The sequence below is a fragment of the Podarcis raffonei genome, chromosome 3 (assembly GCF_027172205.1).
Source record: "Podarcis raffonei isolate rPodRaf1 chromosome 3, rPodRaf1.pri, whole genome shotgun sequence".
NCBI lineage: Eukaryota > Metazoa > Chordata > Lepidosauria > Squamata > Lacertidae > Podarcis > Podarcis raffonei.
In genome coordinates, this window is record NC_070604.1 from 80,626,923 (window position 1) to 80,646,833 (window position 19,911).

The 19,911-nt window shown below is 42.9% G+C and overlaps 1 protein-coding gene across 2 annotated transcripts in view; it reads left to right on the forward strand.

Annotated features, from left to right (window-relative positions):
- The first annotated feature begins 50 nt into the window (after positions 1-50).
- WDR64 (WD repeat domain 64) overlaps positions 51-19,911 on the forward strand; it is a 76,823-nt gene continuing 56,962 nt past the window's right edge. Inside the window, exons 1-2 of one of the 2 annotated variants that reach the window (XM_053382636.1) lie at positions 51-143; positions 13,640-13,770. Coding sequence is in view for 1 of the 2 variants with exons in the window: in XM_053382634.1 (XP_053238609.1) it covers positions 13,158-13,311; positions 13,640-13,770 (285 nt within the window). In the remaining variant the exon portion in view is untranslated. Of the gene's footprint in view, positions 144-12,903; positions 13,312-13,639; positions 13,771-19,911 lie in introns of those variants that run through there. The other variant, XM_053382634.1, reaches the window with a different exon arrangement.

The following is a 19,911-nucleotide window of genomic DNA, read 5'->3' on the forward strand; positions in this document are numbered from 1 at the left end:
GTCAACGGGGGCTCCAGCGGGCTCCCCTCGCGAGCGGCAGTCCGTCGGAGTTTAAGTCCGATCCTGAGCGAATTTAATTCGAGTTAGGGAAGGGGGGTGTTTAGGGCCGGGTTTAAGTTTGATGAGGCCCTAAGCTACTGAAGGTAATGGGGCCCTTTATATGTCCATCTGTCCTTTGTCAACAACAAATTGCCACTTTTTTGTGTTGAATATATGCTTTATGGTAATTTATGGCCCTAATAGGTATCTAAAGCCATTTGCACATAACAAATAGGAGCCTACACAAGACAACACTGTTGCTGTATATAGGTTTTATTTTGTTTTATTTTTATCTTATATTTAAGAAATGTACATCCAGGTTTTTTTCTTTTAAGACAGTAGCGTCCCAAGCTATAGCTTGTTTAGCTTACTCCAAGACAGTGGGGTCCTAAGCTATAGCTTGTTTAGTTTATACGTTAATCTGGCACTGGGTGTGTTTGTGTGGAAGGAAAAGGGTGGAAAGAGTGGTTGCTTGCCCTCTGGAAAGTTACTATTTTGCGTTGGGCTCCTGTCCATAAAAAGGAGAACTACTCTTTTTTTTTAAGGTTATATTAAATATTCCCTCAGCAGCTGACAAGCAAGCAATATATGATGAATAATCCCTGGGTGGATTGTTTGGAGGCGACTTTTTTTTTAATGCTGCCATTTAATGCACTCTTGACCCAAGAAGAACCAGGCTGGATCTGCCCAACCAACATCCTGTTGCCCACAGAAGTTAACCTGGAAAGTCCACAAGGTAGACGAGGAGAATTGTGTAACGTATGCACTATATTGGCAGAAAGTGAGGAGGAATTAAAGAACCTTTTAATGAGGGTGAAAGAGGAGAGCGCAAAATATGGTCTGAAGTTCAACATCAAAAAAACTAAGATCATGGCCACTGGTCCCATCACCTCCTGGCAAATAGAAGGGGAAGAAGTGGAGACAGTGAGAGAGTTTACTTTCCTGGGCTCCATGATCACTGCAGATGGTGACAGCAGTCACGAAATTAAAAGATGCCTGCTTCTTGGGAGAAAAGCAATGACAAACCTAGACAGCATCTTAAAAAGCAGAGACACCACCTTGCCGACAAAAATCCGTAAAGTTAAAGCTATGGTTTTCCCAGTACAGCGGTACCTCGGGTTACATACGCTTCAGGTTACAGACTCCGCTAACCCAGAAATATTACCTCGGGTTAAGAACTTTGCTTCAGGATGAGAACAGAAATCGTGCAGCGGCGGCACAGTGGCAACAGGAGACCCCATTAGCTAAAGTGGTGCTTCAGGTTAAGAACAGTTTCAGGTTAAGAACAGACCTCCAAAACGAATTAAGTTCTTAACCCGAGGTACCACTGTAGTGATGTATGGAAGTGAGAGCTGGACCATAAAGATGGCTGATCGCAGAAGAATTGATGCTTTTGAATTATGGTGCTGGAGGAGACTCTTGAGAGTCCCATGGACTGCAAGAAGATCAAACCGATCCATTCTGAAGGAAATCAGCCCTGAGTGCTCACTGGAAGGACAGATCGTGAAGCTGAGGCTCCAATACTTTGGCCACCTCATGAGAAGAGAAGACTCCCTGGAAAAGACCCTGATGTTAAGAAAGATTGAGGGCACAAGGAGAAGGGGATGACAGAGGACGAGATGGTTAGATAGTGTTCTCGAAGCTACCAGCATGAGTTTGACCAAACTTCCGGAGGCAGTAGAAGACAGGAGTGCCTGGGGTGCTCTGGTTCATGGGGTCACAAAGAGTCGGACATGACTAAATGACTAAACAACAACAACAATGCACTATATTGAAGAGAAACACGACCCAGGAGAGCTGACTGAGAGGTGCAGCCTGGCTGGAGAGGTTTGTTGCTATTCTATGCAGGCTCTCGGGCCTCATGAGAAGTAACTTCTGTTAAACCATTAACTCACCTTGTATGGAGTCTCTACATAAAGACCTAAGGACAACACAGCACTGTCCCTTCTTATCAGCAGCTGGTAGTCAGCTTCCTCTTGTCTTGAAGGTACTATACAGCCATCAGAAGCAGTACCTTCTATTAGGAAATAAGAGCTTACTGAATCTAGTCCTGCATCTTGTTCTCACAGTAGCCAACCAGAAGCCTGTCTAGGCAGAGCATAGGCACCATAGCTAGTAGCCATCAAGATCCTTCTCCATAAATTTGTCTAATCCTCTTTTAAACCCAACTTGCTAGAGCTGACTTCCAAAGAGGTATGTAAAGAATTGCTCCTATCAAGTATTAAGGGTGACTCGGCTTGTAGTGTGTTCGTTTATCTGTCCTACTTAAACTAATATTGCTATGTAAGTTATAAAGATCAAGGCATTGGGTATGCTTCTGAACTCTGGGCCTTATTCCTTGAGTCAACAGGCATGGCTCTGGGATGTACAAATCCATAATACCTGTTAGATGTCAGTGAGCTGTTTTACAACTCTATATTTCATCATTAAACTAGCTAAGCTATAACTATTTATTACTCATTTGCCTTTGAACAATGGGATTGCCTGTAATTTGCAGTTCTTTAACTTTGTTTGTTTTGAAGATTTATGCCCCACCTGTTATCCAGTGATCCTAAAAAGGGGGAAATGTGTAACTTGATTGGAGTGAGAGGCAGATAGAAAACAAACTAACACGCATGCACACATTTTATAACACACATTTGAACACAAAACTGCAACAAAATGTTACAGTGTAGAGTGTTCCTGTTCAGAATTCCAGCCATTCTATAACTTCGCCCTCCTCAATTCATGGCTGCTCTCAATCTTCATTGAGCTGTTTTTGGGAGGTTTCCCTACCCCCTAAGGGTTTTTCCCCTAAAAAATTTCATACTTCCCCAAGCCTGCTGTTGCCTCTCTTGTAAATGACACTCATCTTTGAACATTGATAATGGAGGGAATGATGATTAATCATGCTGCGTGTACATCACCTGAATTGCCCTATGCTTGATGACTCTGCCAAATACATTGGGTGATACAAAAGTTCTTTCTGTGTTGATTCATACAAACGATTACCTGATGGTAGTGTCTGAACAAATGCATAAATCACAAAGTAGGACGAATAGTCTGCCTAAGATGGGGTTTGTTTGTTTTTGACAAGTTATGACTTTGGAAATTGTCTAAATGTAAATAATGATAATGATAGCTATGTCGTTGGATGCCCTTGGCAGTGTAATCTTACTCACATCTACTCAGAAGCAATCTCCATCAAATTTAATGGGATTTACTCCAAGGTCAGTGTGTAGGATCGCAGCTTTAAAGTTCAGTGGTCAAAGGATCACATGATTAAGGGGGCTTTAGGTTTGTGCCTCTTAGACATCACCCCACCGCATCATATTTATAATCAACCTTGCATCAGAAGTTTTCTTTTTTTAAAAAAAAGAAGTCCAAAACTTCACTGGGCATTTAAGCCCTTAGGCATGCCTAAATAGCTCTTTGGGTCCTTGCCAAGGTCCTGGAAAGCTGTAATACTTCCCAATTAGCAAAATAAACAAATTCTCTCCTCTCTGCGCTCTCAGCAGGCAGCTGGATTAATTTACATTAGCTTTCATTTTAATGAGTTCCATGTGTATCTGTGCCGCATGTTTTCTGAACAGAGTCTTCTTGTTGCAAAGAGAAGAGTTGGGTGCATACACAGCAAAATCTTGATTAAAAAAACCACAAGATGTTATTGAAACACTTATTGTTAGTATGGATGGTCTGTTCTGATTTGTAAAATATTCTAAACTTCTCACTGTTCCGTCATTGAACACTCAAATCACAGCACACACATTGCTTAATTTCTCATGGGGAAGATTGATGATTTGGAATACCAATAATTGATTTTTAGTTTTCTTTTGGTAAGTTAGCCTTATGTCTTTCTAGAAGATGCATTGCAGTTCAGGGATCTAACCTTTAAAATGTGTTTCTAGTTAATTGGGGAAGTGTCATAGCTCAGTGGCAGAACATTTCCCCATGTTCCATCCCCAGTATGTTCAGGTAGAGAATATCCCCAGAGTGAAACCCTGGATAATCTCTTCCAGTCAGTGTAGACAATTCCCAAACTTAATGGACCAGTGTTCTGATTGAGTATAGGGCAGCCTCTTATGTTCCTTTTATGAGCTCTGCACTTTATTGTTTTCCTCTGACTAAGCAGGATTCAGAACCCTACAAGCAAATGTGTTTTATTTCCATATGAAATAAAACACATGAAAGTCAACTTTGAAGGAAGCCAGTCAACCAACCAACCAAGGGCCAGGGCAGGTACTCTCTGTACAAATATAGGGGTTTATAAAACCCTTCATATCTTGATTTCTTTTGGGGGGGTAGTTATACAGGGTGATATCCAACATTAGTCAAACTCAGAAAAGACCTATTGAAATCAAGACAAATAACTCAAGACAACTGATTCCAATGGGTCCACTCTGCATATGATTTAGTTAGATATCATGCAGTTTTTCAGAAGATAATAGCCATTTATATAGCACACATATTCCACAACTTTCACAAATAGGCTCCGGTCAAGCCTTAAAATTCCCAGTGTTCATTCCACAAAGCACCTGTCAGCAAAGTATTCTGCATTCTACCACTTCTCTGGTGTTTCATATCTGTTTCATTCTGCCACTCTGGGGCATCTATTTTTATTGGTTTTTAACAACTTTGTTTTGTTTTGTTTTATTAAACAAGCCAGCTTGACCACCTTTTAAAAACTGAATTGGGGTGTGTTCTACAACATTTATGTATGTAAACATTACAAGAACATCTCCAGAAGACATAAAATTTGAGTATTTTGCACATCTGTAGCAAATTTTAACATTCTAGATCAGGCATCCCCAAACTCGGCCCTCCAGATGTTTTGGGACTACAACTCCCATCATCCCTGACCACTGGCCCTGTTAGCTAGGGTTGATGGGAGGGCCGAGTTTGGGGATCTGGAGGGCCGAGTTTGGGGATGCCTGTTCTAGATGAATGTGTTTCCTTCCTATGATTATATCTTTTTAAAATAGAACGAATCATTCTAATTTCATTCATAGCAGTTAGTGCAGGTTGAAGGATGAAATCAGATAATAATGTTGTGGAGGTTATCTGCAATTTTAGGATGCCGTTGTGAGATTTTCTAGAATTTGAATTAGGAAGGCAACTTGCTTTGTCCTCCATTATTCTCATCACTCTATGAGACTATGACCTGAAGAACATGGCCACAAACTGAGAATTAGATGGGATTTGTCATTGATTTCAGTGGGCTTAAGCACATGGAGCCCTTCTTTGAAATGTGCCCAACATTGACTGGTCCACAGAATCTAGTCTTGCACTGTTTCCTCATCTTAAATTTCCCATGAGGAATGCATATGGATTAGTTTCACTTCTGTAAGTCCTTGTTTGCAGTACTCATTATCTTTGTGATTTATTTGTGAGAAGAAGCAGAGGGAAGAAAAACCCAACTAATTCGTACCAGATAGAGGTAAATTGAATTGATCCTTTTTGCCTTGCTTTGGGATATGATATGAAACACAGCTTTTGTTTCATTATTTATGTGGAATAACATGGTAGAATGCCCAAAGTAGCACACCACGTCAGAATTCCTTTAATGTGTGGCTTAATATTTATGAGTTTTGCTGAAAGCGTGATTACTCAAGGGACTGGGCATCTGAATGTAAATTTAGATAGAAGTGTCCTTACAGGGCTTACCTATACAGTCAGTATCAAGAGGTGGTTCTCTCAAGGTTACTATCCTGGGCAGCAGTTCTCTTTCTAGATTTTGGAATATTTCAGCCATTTATTCTGAGCAGTTATCTAGAGTTTCTTCCTCAGAGATCACTTCCTGTACGAGAGATCAGTACTGCATTTATATAGCCAAAAAAGGATCCCTAATTTGCAGCTCCTGGCCATCCTTTTGCTCATTTCAACATCTGATTTATCCCCTTAAATGTAAATGCAAGTGCATTAGTAGCTCAAAGTGAATGCAAAGGTTTGTGCTGCAGAGCAACTGTTCACATACAGTACCTCAGACATGCAGAATACAAAAACGAGCACTGGGGTAGTATTAAATCAAAATGCCTTATTATCTAGGGAAGCAGACAGAGAAAGGCTATGATTGACACTTCATGCATTCCTTATGGCACAGTATTTCTTGCTTTGATTCAGAACAGAATTCATTTTGCAATGCAAGTATTTGCAACCATTCAACAAACAGGTGAAAAGCGTTTCAAAAACTGAAGTGTTAGGACGCTGCTGTCTTTTCACTAGTACCCCTTTAAATGTGTTTGTGGGAGTTGGAGTTACTGGTTTGTGTTGGTTGTTGTCCCTGTCCTTGTGCTTCTTTTTATCGTTTTTGTCTTCTGTGTGTTTATCTTGTATTTTTATGTTGTGAACTGGCCTGTTTAGCTCAGTGAAATGTGCATAGGAGAATTTGCCTCTGGATTGTGCCCCCTGTCCTGCAGCCAGCTTTCCTGCAGATTTGTTGTCGATGGTGTATCACACCGCCAGACTAGCAGAAAAGACAGGCTATAAAGTTTATGGGTAGAGGAAGCTATAAATCCCCAGAGCCCGCTCACTCTTTTTAAAAGTTCTGATGTTAACAAATAATTTGGAAAAGTGTCAACTTCTAAAGTCCAGCAAGCTGTAGCGTGTGTTCACAGTACAGTGGTACTCAGGTTACATACGCTTCAGGTTACATACGCTTCAGGTTACATACGCTTCCAGTTACACACTCCACTAAGCCAGAAATAGTGCTTCAGGTTAAGAACTTTGCTTCAGGGTAAGAACAGAAATCGTGCTCCGGCGGCATGGCAGCAGCAGCAGGGAGCCCCATTAGCTAAAGTGATGCTTCAGGTTAAGAACAGTTTCAGGTTAAGTACGGACCTCCAGAACAAATTAAGTACTTAACTCAAGGTACTACTGTACCACCTTAGAGCACAATGAAGTTATCCCCCCCACCGTGCATTTCACAGCTCTTCTACCCTAGCTGTTCACATCAGCACGACTTCATTCGCATCAGATTCATTCCTGTTTATGTACACATCACAGCTGAATAAAGAGCATGAAATCCACTCTTGACTCCAAGTATATTTCATCTACCCTATGCAAAGCTGGTGAAATCTTGGCTAGAGACAAATTAGGAACGGCTTAAGGACTTACTGGTGTGAATCTGGTTTGAGAAGCAATGCATCAAGTATTTTATAACAAAGAACAGGCTACTTGTCCATATTAGGTAATGTGTTAATACAGATTAAAAACCCAGCACTGGAAATGCAGCGAGCGCACAGTAAACAGGAGTGTGAATACAGCCATGCTATCTGTATGCAAGGCAGAGCTTAACATCCCTTTCCCATGTTGCTATGCAGGTCATCTGCATAAATACAATCTGCCAGCTTTGTGCCTGTACTACTACAGGTCAATCAATTCATGCTTCATGGTTTCTTTAAAAATTGAAAGTTTGGGTAGGGTGGTACTTCTGAGACGTCAAAGGAGAAAGAAAGTGTAACTTCATTTGCCAGCTGCACTTCCCTGCTTACCTGGGGGTGGGGGGATGGAGGTGCTTCCCAGCTGAGGTTTGCTCTTTGGAACAGAGCAAGGAGTCAGCAAGGTCAGGGAAGCTCTGTGGTGGCAGCACCACAGCTCTGCGCATGGCCAGCGTTACCAGCTTGGAGTTCTCCCGACCTTGTCACCTCATTCCCAACCCAGCAAGCACAGTGCTGCCACTGCCTCCGCCTGCCAGCTTCACTATCCCATTGGGCTTGGCTGCCCACAGTAGTCTGGTAACATTCTCTCTGTAATCGTAGACAATGTCCCGTGGAAATAGCACTATGTCGTGACATAACATAATTCCCAGGGGGGTTCCTGGAGAGAGAATGACGTCATCATTCTACGACATTCTGTTCCAAATTACAGAAGGAGTGCTGACAGGCTGCTTGAAGTGGCAGCAAAGCATTTTGTCCTGGTTTGGTTTTTAAAAATTCCTGGCTTCCTCATCTTAAGAGAAGCACATCCCTGAAAGTTTCTTCAAAATTAGTTGCCCCTGAATGTCACTAATATTAATCCCCCCCAAAACTTTCACTGGGGATGAACTCAAGTGGAGGATATTACAAAACTACTCAGCAAACACAGAAAGCAAGGAATACTGTTTCTAAAAAAGTTAACACTGTGTCCCGGTTTCTGTTTATCTCCTGTGGAGAAGTCCCAAGCTTCTGTTCACATTCTAATCAAATGCACTTGTATACAGTAATTGTTTTTCCTGACTATGATTTGGCTACATTACTTACACATTGGAACACAGCAAATTTCTCCTTGGACTGTTTTACTCACAAGTGCACCACATGTTTACCCACCAAGGACTATCATCGGCAAGTTTCCTTTTCCCTTTATTAGTATTTTTAAAATAGTATTGTTTTGTGTGTTCTTCCTTTTTGTTGCCTTAGCTTTATTTCAAAATAAATTTCATTTAAAAACACTTTAGATTTCACATATTCTAACAAAGCATTTGCTATATAAACTAAGACTCAAGGAGGAATAAAATGAGATATTGCTAGAGGGTTGTTGTTTTTTTAGTTCCAGAGCAACCAGATCAAACTGGCTTTTCAGCTCTGTTGTGACTTCTGCAAAATCGTGATCAACCAGTGACCCTGATTCTCCGTGGCATCTATTCTATGGCAGAAAAGAAAAATCTTGAACTTCTTACCTGCCTTTTTATGAAGTGACATTTTGTTCTTCTCTTTAGTACTCTCTGCTTTTTGTTAGCCTTGGGGCCATGTAATGATCAGTGGTGTTGCACTGTATCTATATATAGCTAAACCATTTAGCCATTAAAAAAGCCTTAAGGAAAAAAGTTTGAAGGAAACCTTTTGTGTATTCTGCTGTTGTTCAGCACGACGTGTCTTCATTTTGCCAGTTACTTCTTCTTTGATTGGATTAGACATAAATATTTATCCACTAATGCCCAGTGTATAATTTCTGAAATGAAATTTGCAAAACGGGTCTCTCATCCTGCAATTAAGTCCTGTTGTGAAAAAGCAGGCCACAGGATTCTGATTAACAAGAAGCAGTGGCAGTAGGTTATAAAACCACGGTAAAAATCAAACATTAAAAACTTCCCTATACAGGGCTGCCTTCAGATAACTTCTAAAAGCCAGATAGTTGTTTATTTCCTGCCCACAGGGCAGGCGCAACTACCGAGAAGGCCCTCTGCCTAGTTCCCTGTCTTTTCTATTTGGCTTAGTGGCGCCCTGCGCCACAGCGCCTGCCCATCAGGGTCACTGGGCTCAGGCGCCCAGCAACGGGAGTCTGGGAACAGCTGCACCGTGTGCTGCTGGCGCTGGCCACCGCTGCAGCCGGGAGCAGAGAATCCCTCTGCTCGCTGCAAAGCGGCTCCCCATCCCGCTCCCTACCTGACTCGGCTCCACAGCCTTGGGCAGGTGCTGCAGAGGCGTGGGCAGCTCCATCCTCAACCCCGTGGCCGGCTCCAGCAGCCAGGCTCGGCTCCCTGCATGCTCCCGTTTAAAAAGACACGAGCTCAACACCTCCCCAACCCCTCCACAAAGACCCCCCACCCAAACCCACAACACAGCAGCAACCTCCTCCTCTACTCCCAAATTCTGTGCATCGGGGCTGTGTCTCCCCCTTGCAATAGATGGAGGTGCTGTGCAGAGAATGGATTAAAAAATAATCACATCATTATGTATTTTGGGGCATTGGGTGTGTGTGTGTGTTGGTGTTATGAAGACTCACTACTTCCTGTGCCCGAGCAGACTGGGCAGTCTCGAGCTACTGTGTCTAAGGCCCTCCGCTGAGCAGCCAATGGGTTTACATGTTGTGGGGGGCAATAAGAGGAAATAGTAAAATGGCCTGCCTCACAAAACTTGCTTTGCACAGGGGGAGCGCCGTGTGCTCTTTGTGCCTTGTCCCGGAGGAAAAACTCCCTAGGAACAGATCCTACCCTCCCACCAAAAAAATAAACCTGCCTTTCCAATTTAAATATCAAATGCTTGCTTCTGGAGCGTGATCTTGGTCATCTGTGTGGGGTGTGGAATAAAGGAGTTCTAGAAAGGGGAGGAGGCGTTTGAGCAGCTTCTATCATACAATTGTTTTTACTCTATTAAGGGGCTAGATTGTGGGGGGGACGGGACACACGTATATGTGTGTGTATGTGTGTATATAGAGGTCGCCCCAGCACATGGCATTTCATTTCTTTCTGATCATGCTGCTTACAGTCTATCTCAGCAGGAATATCTGTCCCCTAATGCTCATAACTACCTCCCAGAACAGTTATATTAACCCCCACCTCTAACTCATGAAGCTTTTATCAAATTAAACCCTTAGTTTTCATCTGTTCCTGAGTTTTGTAACTTGATTTGAGTATAGTCTTACATGGTCTTTGGACTCAGCTGCAATCAGTCAAAAAACAGCTTTGTATGTGTTATAAACGTGCAGGCATAAATGGTATATTTGCCTGTAAATGTGACATTGAGACTAAAAATTAACTGAAACTCATTCTTTATTACCTTCAACTGGATTCTTAATTGTGGATTATGAATACACCTTGGCTGGAGTGGTTTAAAAAAGATTGAGTTTGTTTTCAAAGTACGTATAAAGTACATATTCTTATAGATAAATCGGAATTTTAAAGTTTGGAATGGGCTAGAGAAGCTGAAATATTGATAAGGACTGGATATGCCTGTGTCTTTTTGAAAGGAGAAACTATTTCTACAAAGATCCCTGGGAAGGTGGTGCCAGCATCTCAGAGCCCCCATGCCACCTTCTTAAAGTTGGAAGCCGGGTGTGCTTATAAAAATGCTTGGAGAGATAAACTGAAACTTCAAAGTTTGGAAAAGGTCAGAGAGGTTGAAACATCAAAAGGACTGCATTTTGCTGAAAAGAAACTATAAGGATCTTCAATTGTTTGCAACTCCTCATAGACATTTCAAGAGAATTGGATGAGTGAGAACTATCTACTCTTCCCTTCCTGTGGTTCCCAGCAACTGGTATTCAGAAGCATCACTGCCTCCGTGGAGGCAGAGCAGAGCTATCCTGGCTGGTAGCCATGGGTAACCATCCCCTCCATGAATGTGTCTCCTCTTCTTATGAAGCCACGAAGACTGGTGCCCACACATTTTGTTTGGCCTGAGACATTTTTCTGCCTGTGGCAACAGAGAATCCTCGAATTGTAGGACTGAAGGGACCTCAAAGATCATCTAGCCCACATACCCCCCTGAAATGGAAGAAGGCAGCACACACATTCACTGATTCCATGGACGGAGTCCAACTGGAGGGGTGGCTGGGTTTTATTCTAGCTCCACCAACTCTGGGAGTTGTTGTGATTTCAAAATTTGCAGAGAACAAAGTTAGGGGAAATGGGTTTTAAGTGCTTATGCTTACGATGTTAAGTAAATAAACCAGAAATTAGCACTTGCAACTGTAAGTATCTTATTTTTCCTTCTTTTAATAGTTTCAAAGGGGGGTTGACAAAAAAATTTTCGCACCGGCTACCACCTGACCTTGCTATGCCATAGGGTCGACAACTCTGGGAAATGGGAGGCAGAAGGATCTTTGCACCACGGTGCCGGATATGCTTAAGATGGCCCTGTCCCTGTAGCCTCACTACTCGCAATGAGGCACCCGCCAGAAGGCCCTTGTATCTGGATATCAGTGTCTGGGCTGAATGATGTGGTAGCTCAGGTGTACAGAGCTGAAGCCATTTAGGTCAGCACCAACACTTTGAATTTTGCTCAGAAATGTACTGGAAGCCAATGTAGATCCTTTGGGAATGGTGTTGTATGGTCCTGTCGGCCGCTCCCAGTCTGGCAGCCACATTCTGGATTAGTTGTAGTTTCTGAGTCACCTTTAAAGGTAGCCCCATGTCGACCACATAGCAGTCCAAGCAGGAGATAACCAGCACATGTACCACACTGGCAAGACAGTGCACAGGCAGGTAGGGTCTCAGCTGGCATACCAGATGGAGCTGGTAGATAGTTGCCCTGGACACAGAAAGCTACTTAGTCCTACAAGACTTCAAGCCAGGATTCTGCCCCTTCAGGATTTCTCCAGATGCCACCTGAGTGCTGGGTGACAAAGCAATCCCAGACACTTGCTGTGACATACTCTAATCTTATGAGCCTGGGTTCTATGGGGCTCTTCCTGCTTCATACTGCATATTGTTCAGCCCCTCATGGCTTATGGCAGGGGTTGCCAACATGGTACTCTTTCACCTGTTGTGAACTACATCTATCACCTCTGATCATTGGTCAGGCTGGCTGCAACTGATGGAAGTTGTAGCCCACAGCATCTGGAGTGTACCACATTAGTATGGCCTGGCCTATAGTATGCTCAGGTTCCCATCTAGCTGTAGATAGATATCTCCTTTTCCTGCTTGCATATGCTGCATTGCAGTAAAATACACTGTTTAAACAATTTGAATTCTTCTCTTGATTTTTTTCTTGCACATTAGCAATTGCCAGCAATTATATCTTATTTCACAGGTTCTGACAGGGTAGAATAATAAGAGAGTGCAGTTCCTAGACCATGGGTAGGCAGACTAAGGCCTGGGGGCAGGATCCGGCCCAATCGCCTCCTAAATCCGGCCCGGGATTATTATTTTTTACATGAGTAGAATGTGTGCTTTTATTTAAAATGCATCTCTGGGTTATTTGTAGGGCATAGGAATTCATTCTCCCCCCCCCCCAATATAGTCCGGGCCCCCACAAGGTCTGAGGGACAGTGGACTGGCCCCCTGCTGAAAAAGTTTGCTGACCCCTGCCCTAGACATTTGAAGTTGAATGAAGAAGGTTGGGTTTCCTGCATGAGATAAATAAATCGAATCTCAGAGCATTTTGCTTCCTCCTTGTCCTCCTTTTTTCTGATGGAGATTGAACTGACTTTCAGCAGCTTGCCAGTTATGGTGGTTTGTGATCTAGCTGGACCTAATGACCAATGAGGCTCAATGAAGAGTTATGACATCAGGTAGTTAGTGGCACACACTTGCCTGCCTGAGAAGCTGCATGTCAAGGCCAGTCACCACTTCTCATTCACCTAAGCAACACTTCAGCTCATGCAGCTGGCATTTTCTCAAAGCATTAACATCAGAGAATACAACTGAGAAGAAAACAAGACAAGGAGCATTAGAGCGTGTGGAAAGGAGATTTTGCTGCGTCCCACCCAGATCATGAAACAGAATGTCTAGGAAAAAAACTCAAGATGATGATATTTCCAACAACATTCCTGATGGAGCCGATTTCAAAAATCTACTGAAACTGTTTCAGAAATTAGTTGACCAGACCGTTGCTCAGAAAAGGGATGAAAGATTAGGCTTGTATATAAAAGATGCTGGTAAGTAATCTGGTTGTACACGCAGAGGGGTGGAATTTGGGGTGATAAATGGATTTACCCTTCAGAATGAATTAAGTCATCCTAGAAAGAGTCTACCATTTCTCCCTTTCTTGCCCAAAACTTTCTCTAATATTGGGACCCGGGAAGCCAAAGATCCCTGCTGTACTATTTCATAAATAGCGAGACAGAAAAGGGATTCCAAATGAAAATGAAGACAAAACTAAATTCTCCGAACACTGATGGATTGCAGCATGCAGTGATGGTTGGAAAAGTATCGAAAATAGCTGTACTGATGTGTTAGCTTTTGTATTCTTTTATTTCATTGCAGAGGAAATTGATTACGATAAATTCTTTGCTGAAGTCCAGAGGCTGTTTGGTACAGATGTGAAACCACAAGATGTTAAAACCTTCTATAGGAAGATTAGCAACAATCCTGATGGGCGTACGGAATGGTGTGAGGTAGATACGTGTTAATAATAATAATACCATAATTTATACCCCGCCCATCTGGCTGGGTTTCCCCAGCCACTCTGGGTGGCTTCCAACAAAATATTAAAAACACAGTACAACATTAAACATTAAAACTTCCCTAAACAGGGCTTCCTTCAGATGTCTTTTAAAAGTAAGATATAGTTGCTTATTTCCTTGACATCTGATGGGAAGGCGTTCCACAGGGCAGGCGCCACTACCCAGAAGGCCCTCTGCTTGGTTCCCTGTAACCTCACTTCTTGCAGTAAGGGAACTGCCAGAAGGCCCTTGGTGCTTTAACTCAGTGTCCGGGCTGAACGATGAGGGTGGAGATGTTCCTTCATGTATACAGGACCAAGGCTGTTTGGGGCTTTAAAGGTCAGCACCATCACTTTGAATTGTGCTCTGAAATGTACTGGTGTTGCTGTTTGCGGTGCATAAATTTGTCTTGAGCTCAACCCTAGGTCAAACCAATCCAATTTGCATTCTCACATATGAAACCATTTACAAGAAAGATAATGCTGATACACTTTTACTATTACTACTGACACAAGATACCACTCTAAGTTAAACCGTAGCTTAGCTGATGTCCCACACTGACCTTAAAAGCCAAGGGAGGAGCAAAGGCCATGTAAGTGCCTCCTCAGGAGCCAGCACAGTCATGGCAAGTTGCTCTTTGGTTTACTGACATGCAAACCAGGCCATTATAATAAGGTTACCAGATTTTTTTCAAAGAATCCGGGGACAAAAAGAGAAATCAGTTGACCGGGTGGCCAGGCTCTCTCGCTCCTGGCTTGATTTGGGTCACGGTGTGTGTGTGTCAGCGGTTCCCCCTTGGCAGTGGCAGCCGCAGTCTCAGCAGCCCAGAGCCATCCTGGTAGCACAGTTGGCTCTGGTTGGCCTCAGGAGCTGCCCGCTGCCGTGGCGCCTGCCATTTTCATAGAATCATAGAATCATAGAGTTGGAATAGACCACAAGGGCCATCGAGTCCAACCCCCTCACTGCAACTCCCCATATGATGTGTCTTGTGGCGTTGAACCAATCACACAACATTCATTCCCTACTAATACATCTACAACACTTAAAATATAAATCCGGGGACATTCCAGGGACGGATTTTGTCTGGGGACGGATTTGTAAATCCAGGGACTGTCCCCGAGAAACGGGGACATCTGGTAACCATACATTATCATGAAGGAGTCAGCAGGGTGAGACCATGGGGATCAGGAAAGGCTTTACTAAGTGAGGCAGCGAGGATGAGAAGGAGCTATCTTCTTAGGTAGGAGGCTGTCCCAGCACAGAGAACGAACCATTTTTTTTGCCCTTGCAAGTGTTTTGATCAAGTTTCTCCTGCATTCCTACTTATGGAACAAGAAGAACCCAAGGAGGATAGCAGCTCAAGCGAATGATTGAAGGGCTTGCAATCTGTTCAACATTGCACCCGCAGTAGATCATCTCCTCTGTGACTGAAATAATGCATAGTTAGCTCCTAAATATTTGGAGGAGTTGCCTTTTATAAGGAGACTGAAGTGGGCTTTGTGACCATGAAAAGCACTTCATCAGGGAAGTGAACTCTTGACAATTTCTGCTTAACTGATGTTCCAGGGAAGCGCATGAATTTAGCTGATAAAGGCAATTCTTATAATTCACACCATTCATTTTCTGGCTGCTGACTAACTTTATGCTGCTTCAGCTCACGGAATAGTAATCACTGGAAAGTAGCCTGTGGTCTTTGGTGAGGCTTTTCTGAGTGGGAAGGGGGATGATGTTACGAACAAGTGAGAATATTACCAGTTCAGCCATGCTATATACGTAGCACACAGGGTCCAGGGTTATGGGATACATGTGTCTCAAACCACAACTCCCAGCAGTGTATCTTTTGCACTTCTCCGACTTTGCTTTTGTAGAATCATAGAATCATAGAGTTGGAAGGGACCCAAGGGTCATCTATGGCTATCCGACCTCTGCTTAAAAACCTCCAAGGAAGGAGAGTTCACCACCTGTTCCACTGCCGAATGGCTCTTATTGTCAGAAAGTTTTTCCAAATGATTAGTCAGAATCTCCTTTCTTGTAACTTGAAGCCATTGGTTCGAGTCCTACTCTCCAGAGAAGGAGAAAACAAGCATGCTCCCTCTTCCATGTGGAAACCCTTAAGATATTTAAAGATGGCTATTGTATCTCCTCTCAGTCTCCTCTTTTCCACACTAAACATACTCAGCTCCTTCAACAGTTCCTCATAAGGCTTAGTTTCCAGACCCTTGATCATCTTGGTTGCTCTCCTCTGCACACGTTCCAGCTTGTCAACATCCTTCTTAAATTGTGGTGCCCAGAATTGGACACAGTATTCCACATGTAGTCTGACCAAGACAGAATAGAGTGGTACTATGACTACCCTTGATCTGGGCATACAGTACTTGCTTGTATACAGTAGAGTACAATCACCTTTTTTCATTTTGCTGTCCATGTCAGCCATTTTGTGCTGGCATCCACAATTCTGTTGTCAATATATGAGCACTGGTACCTCATTTTCAAAGCTTATAAATATTCATAAACCTTAAATAAAAATGAACTCTACAAGTGGTGCTCCTAAACCATGGCTTTTTCCTGCAAAAAGTAGAACTTGTACCCTGGAGTTCTTTCATCGGCTCCTTCTGATTTTCATGTTTAAAGTATTATGCTGCTAGGGCAATGAAGCTCACAAGCAGCTACAGAAGCACTTGATAGGCTGCTCTCCATAAGGTGGAATTTGATTGGCTCTAGAGGCAATTTGGGGTCCATAAAGTTCTCTTCAGATGAATGTGCTTCTGATTACAGTGCCTTTTTCACCAACTAGATCAGTAGACCGTAGCTAAGTGGTCAATGTATTACACCATTAACCTTTTGAAAGCTGCATTTAAATCATTCTTTTGCCTATAAATCCTTCTTGTCTTCTCTAGGGTTGGAGAGGAATTTAAAAGAGCGCTTTGCTTAGTTCTTCATGTAAACCTTTGCTAGCAGTAAGAAAAGGGGGGGGATGAGAAGCTGGAGCCTGCAAGAAAGGGGAGGGCAAGATCTGATCTCTATCTCCAAGGGGTGTGGATATGAGGGGTTTGCCCAAGAAAGGATGCTAAGAGGGAAATGTTGTGGATTCCTCATTCTGTACCTTATTGGTATTGCTATATCATAGATTAGATGTTCTGTGCAGACAGATTCTATATCTGTCATCACAACAATCCTTGGCAGTAAGTTCTTACTGACCTGGAACTATGAGTTGTATTCACATAGTTTGTGCATTGGTTACTGCAATGAACTGCATGTGGGACTTCGGTTAGTGCAGAATGCTGAAGCAAGATTGCTGGAAGGAATCAAACCCTGTTACCCTTTAACATGTCTGCTCAGGGACCTGAACCAGTTGCCAGTTTACTACTGGGTCAAGTTCAAGGTGTTACTATTAATATTTAAAGCCCTTAACAGTTTGGGACCAGTTTCCTTGCAAGATCACCTTTCCCCATATATGCCCATATATGCTTCAGTCTGAGGAACTGGCTCTGTTACAGGTGACACATCGTACCTGTTCCTCATTTGTAAGAACTTGATATTTTAGTGTGGCAGTACCCACCCTTTGGAACTGCCTGTCTATTGAGATCAGGCATCTACCTTCACTGTGCTCTTTTCAGAGCCTGCTAAAAACATCTTGTGTGAACTTGCCTTCTTCCACTCGTACAACAATGGATCAAAATTATGGTAGAAAACTGGATAAAGAATTACAAGAAAATCAAGCAACATCTAATACACCATCAGCCATGGAGGTTAAGCATCATTAAAAGATAAGGCACTTTGGCTGCAATGCTAAAAGGCCCTTAGGATTTGGTTACATAGCTGAGAAATGCTCAAAGTTTATCTGCTGAAACCACAGCTAAATTTGCTTTTGAAGACAATGGCCATTTTCCGCAAGGGACTGAAATCATGTTTCTGTTTTCCCTGTGTCTGTAAATCAAAGGCAGACCTATACACTGACTAGAAAGCTTTTGAAATGACTTCTTCCTGTAATGAGCCATCCCATATTTTGTGTGCTGAGTCTGATTTTCATTTCAGTCTTGCCTGGAACCTAATTTTGGAGTCCTCCTGAAGGCTTTCTCCTGGACAAAAAGAACATAGCTTTTCTCCCCACCCCCCATCATCTTGCTTGTTGTTTCTATCAACCATGAACACAGTCCGATACAGCCTAGAGAAATTTCCTTACTCCAAGGGGTTTCAAGTAATCACTGAGCTGATTCACATGTAATACTAAGCCAAACTGTTTCTTAGCATGAATTTGCAGGTTCCCAAAGAGGAGACAGCAGTCTCCGGGAGGGGGGAAAATACATATCACTTGGAAAGACAGGCAAACTAATGCCAGTGTACTGGAAGAAGCAAAGATCACCAGTGTCAAAGCAATGATTCTTCAGCATCAACTTTGTTGGACTGGTCATGTTGTTTGGGTGCCTGATTATCGTCTTCCAAAGCAACTACTCTATTCTGAATTTAAAAATGGAAAGCATAATGCTGGTGGTCAACAAAAGAGGCTTAAAGACCCTCCCAAGGCAAATCTAAGAAAAATGTAGCATAAACACTGACAACTAGGAATCACTGGCCTGCGAGCGCTCAGTTGGAGAACAGCCCTTACCAAAGGTATCATAAACTTTGAAGACTCTTGAACTCCAGACTTGAACTCTCACACATTCACACTAAGCCATGGTTTCACTTAGCATTGCATGAGAAACCAGCTCAGCATATCCTTCTGGGTTCTATCTAATTGTTCAGTTAGCTAAAATTGCCCCTTGATTGCATAAAGATTTTTTTCTTTGTACTATTCTTCTTTGGCCAGCTTTTTATAAGCCCTTGCCTCTTGCCTTCCTGTGCCTCAATTATTTGTCCATTCATCACCAGGAAAATGGTCAACTTCCTGACACTTCATCCTGAACAATATGTGCTGTGTGGCAGTGGTGACTGGACAGTTGCCCTTCTATGCCCTCAAGCCTTGTTTTGGAAAATAGAATTTGAATTCAAGATTCCTCTAATTTTGAAAGTATGTATGCCTTATGTCTGCATAACCCCTTGAGTTCCAATGTTTACACTTTTCTATCTTGCATTAACAGCATTTAGAAGTGATGCATTTGAGAATAAAGATGTCTGTAGTGTTAGCTGTGGAAAAACCCAGAGTTGATCTTTCAGTCTATCACATTCTCTATTGGAGTGCAGCAGTTGTGAGGACACACACATACATAGAGATAAATATAATTGTGGCAAAAGCAGCATATATATATATTTAAATACCCTTCTGTCTCAAGTAACCTGGTCCTGAACTGTATAGAACTTGGCCCAGTAGCAGACTGAGTGCCATTGCAAATCCCACAAGCAAGGTGCTACATGCTGTTAATAGTTTGCCCCACAAGCAACCTAGCTGTGACGTTCTGTATCAGCTGCAGCCTCCAAACCAACCCCAAAGGCAGCGGCACATAGAGCAGAGTGCAGTAATCCAATTGCAAGGCCGGACAGCTGTGGTTGAGCTATCTTGATCCAGGATTGGCTGTAGTTGTCTTACCAACCAAAGGTGGCAAAAGGCACATCTAGCCACATGTGCCTCCAGTGACAGAGCTGGCCCCCTCCTCCCCACCCAACTAGCATGAATCAGCCATGAAAGACAAGGATCCAAAGGTAACGTCATTGGGCACATACTCACAGGCACTCTGTCAATGTCATTAGGCTGCAAAACTTGAAACTGATTGCATAAAACATGGCTTGATGGAGCATTGGAATTCTTCTTTGAGAATGCATCAGTCATGGCATCTAGCTAGCTACAGAGATCGATGACTTCATCCTCAAAATGCCTAGCAAGCAACTCTTGGATGGTTTCTAAGGTGTCCTGGGTGCCAACCACTGATATGGATGTCAACAGCAACGGACCACCCTGATGATCTCTGCTGGCCATGTTCTTGAGGAAGCAGTGAAATAGGCACAATTATGTGCTCTAGTCATCTTCGTAGTGGGACTTCCGCCACCTGTGTTCTAGCCATCATCTGACTACTTGTTGTTGTTTAGTTGTTTAGTCGTGTCTGACTCTTTGTGACCCCATGGACCAGAGCACGCCAGGCACTCCTGTCTTCCACTGCC